The sequence below is a fragment of the Corvus brachyrhynchos genome, unplaced genomic scaffold, assembly GCF_000691975.1.
Source record: "Corvus brachyrhynchos isolate BGI_N302 unplaced genomic scaffold, ASM69197v1 scaffold83, whole genome shotgun sequence".
In the NCBI taxonomy this organism is placed as follows: domain Eukaryota; kingdom Metazoa; phylum Chordata; class Aves; order Passeriformes; family Corvidae; genus Corvus; species Corvus brachyrhynchos.
In genome coordinates, this window is record NW_008238464.1 from 7973583 (window position 1) to 7975368 (window position 1786).

The 1786-nt window shown below is 58.7% G+C and overlaps 1 protein-coding gene across 1 annotated transcript in view; it reads right to left on the reverse strand.

Moving 5' to 3' along the window:
- Nucleotides 1-1648, reverse strand: part of ING1 (inhibitor of growth family member 1) — a 6640-nt gene extending 4992 nt beyond the window's left edge. The window contains exon 1 of the mRNA XM_008635871.2: nt 639-1648. Coding sequence (XP_008634093.1) covers nt 639-780 — 142 coding nt within the window. The 5' untranslated portion in view covers nt 781-1648. The remainder of the gene's footprint in view (nt 1-638) is intronic.
- Between the last annotated feature and the right edge of the window lie 138 nt (nt 1649-1786).

A 1786-nucleotide genomic window follows, 5' to 3' on the forward strand; every position in this document is an offset into this window, starting at 1 on the left:
GGTCCTGCCCCCGCGGCCCCCCCGCCCCGCGGAGCGGGGCTGTTTCACCGGGTGAAAGGAAACCCACCGAGGAGGGAGCGAAGAAAGCACACCCTGCCCCCCACTCTCGCCTAAACCCCCCTCTCTCCCTCCCTCCTTCCCTCCCTCCCTCACTAGCTGCCTCTCTCCCCTACTACAGCCATAATGAATACTGTACATTCCTAAATGTTGTGCTGTAATCTCTCCCCCTCTATCCACCCAGCACTTTCTTCCGTACCCCCAAACCCTTCCACCTCAGCCCCACAGCCAGGGACGGCCCCCCTTTGTGCACCGCACACCCCACTTCCCTGCCCCCGCCTTCTTGGCCAGCAATTTACACAGAAAAGCAGAGTCCTTGCTTAATAAGAAAAGCCGGAGACCTTTTGTTCCGCCCCATGACAAGAGCTAACGCTGCAGATCAGTCCCTCTCTCTCCTCGGATCTTTCCTCCCGGCTTTCTTCCTCCTTTTACCTCCCAAAAATAAAACTACCATCCCTATGGGGTGCAGAGGGGCAAACGGAGCCGAGGCTCAGCTCTAAAGAAAAGAAAGGGAAAGACACCCTTCCCCCCTGAGCCCCAAACCACACACACGGACACACACATATATAGAAAGCACTTACCTTGATATTTGGCGTCAATTTCCCTCATCAAGGAGACATTTCTCTGCAGATCGAAGGGCATAGACTCGATGGAGTCCAGATAATCCTCCACATAGTTCACTAGGTGAAGCTGGTCTCCGTTTGCAGGACTCAACATTTTCATCCGGCAAAGAAAAAAAATCCTTCCCCACACCTCTCTGTGTGAGAGCAAGTGCTGCTCCCTTCAAAGACAGTAACCCCGATGAAGGTCTCACTCCCTGCCCACCTCTCTCGGTAGCTCCCCCCAAAAAACAGAGGGAAGCTACATCTGACTCCTCTTGTATGAAAAAGAGGGAGAGAGAGACACACACACACCCTCCGCTAGTCCCCTACAGCCAGCAGCAGCTGATTGAATGGCTGTCGTTGTGGGTAATTCACGAAGGAGGTGGTAAGAACAATCAGAGGGATTTGTGTGTGTGTGTGTGGGGAGGGGAAGGGGGGAGCAGGAGGAGGAGGAGGAGAAAGGAGGGGGGCTAAACCAGCTCCTCCGAAACAATCTGGAAACAAAATGTGCTCTGCAAAGTGTCTGTCAGAGGCAGCGGCAGCCCCTCTGCCTGCGCCAGCGCCGCTCTGCTCCGCTTCTCCTCCGCTCCCCCCTTCCCCGCTCTCCTCCTCACCGCCGCCGCCGCCGCCGCTCCCCGGCGATATCAACGCAGCCTCCTCGCTCCCATACGCCGCGCTAGATCCAACGTGGAAAACCCAAATACCAGTTTCAAACACTTGGGAAACATTCGGCCCCGCCAGGCAGGGCGCATGCGCTCCCTCCCAGCGCTGTGTACACACACACACACACACACACTCTCACACACTCACCGCACACACTCAATCCCTTCCCCCGCCCGGAACCTCCGCATATCCATCGTCCCGCCTCCCTTACTCACGTTTGGGGAGGGAGGGAAGGCGGCAGGGATGCGGGCCAAGCCAGGGGGCGGGTGGCTCAGGGCCGGCGTGGGCGTGGGGAGAAGGAAGCCCCGGGGAAGGCGGAGGGTCCGGTGAAGTTGTGCGGAGGCTGCGAGGCGCGCGGCCCGCGTGGCGGCTAGGGGAATCGCGGGGGCAAGTGGATGTTTTTGCGGTAGGGCACCGGGACTTTGGAGGAGTCTCGCCTCCTGCCAGCTCGCCTCGGGATGGAG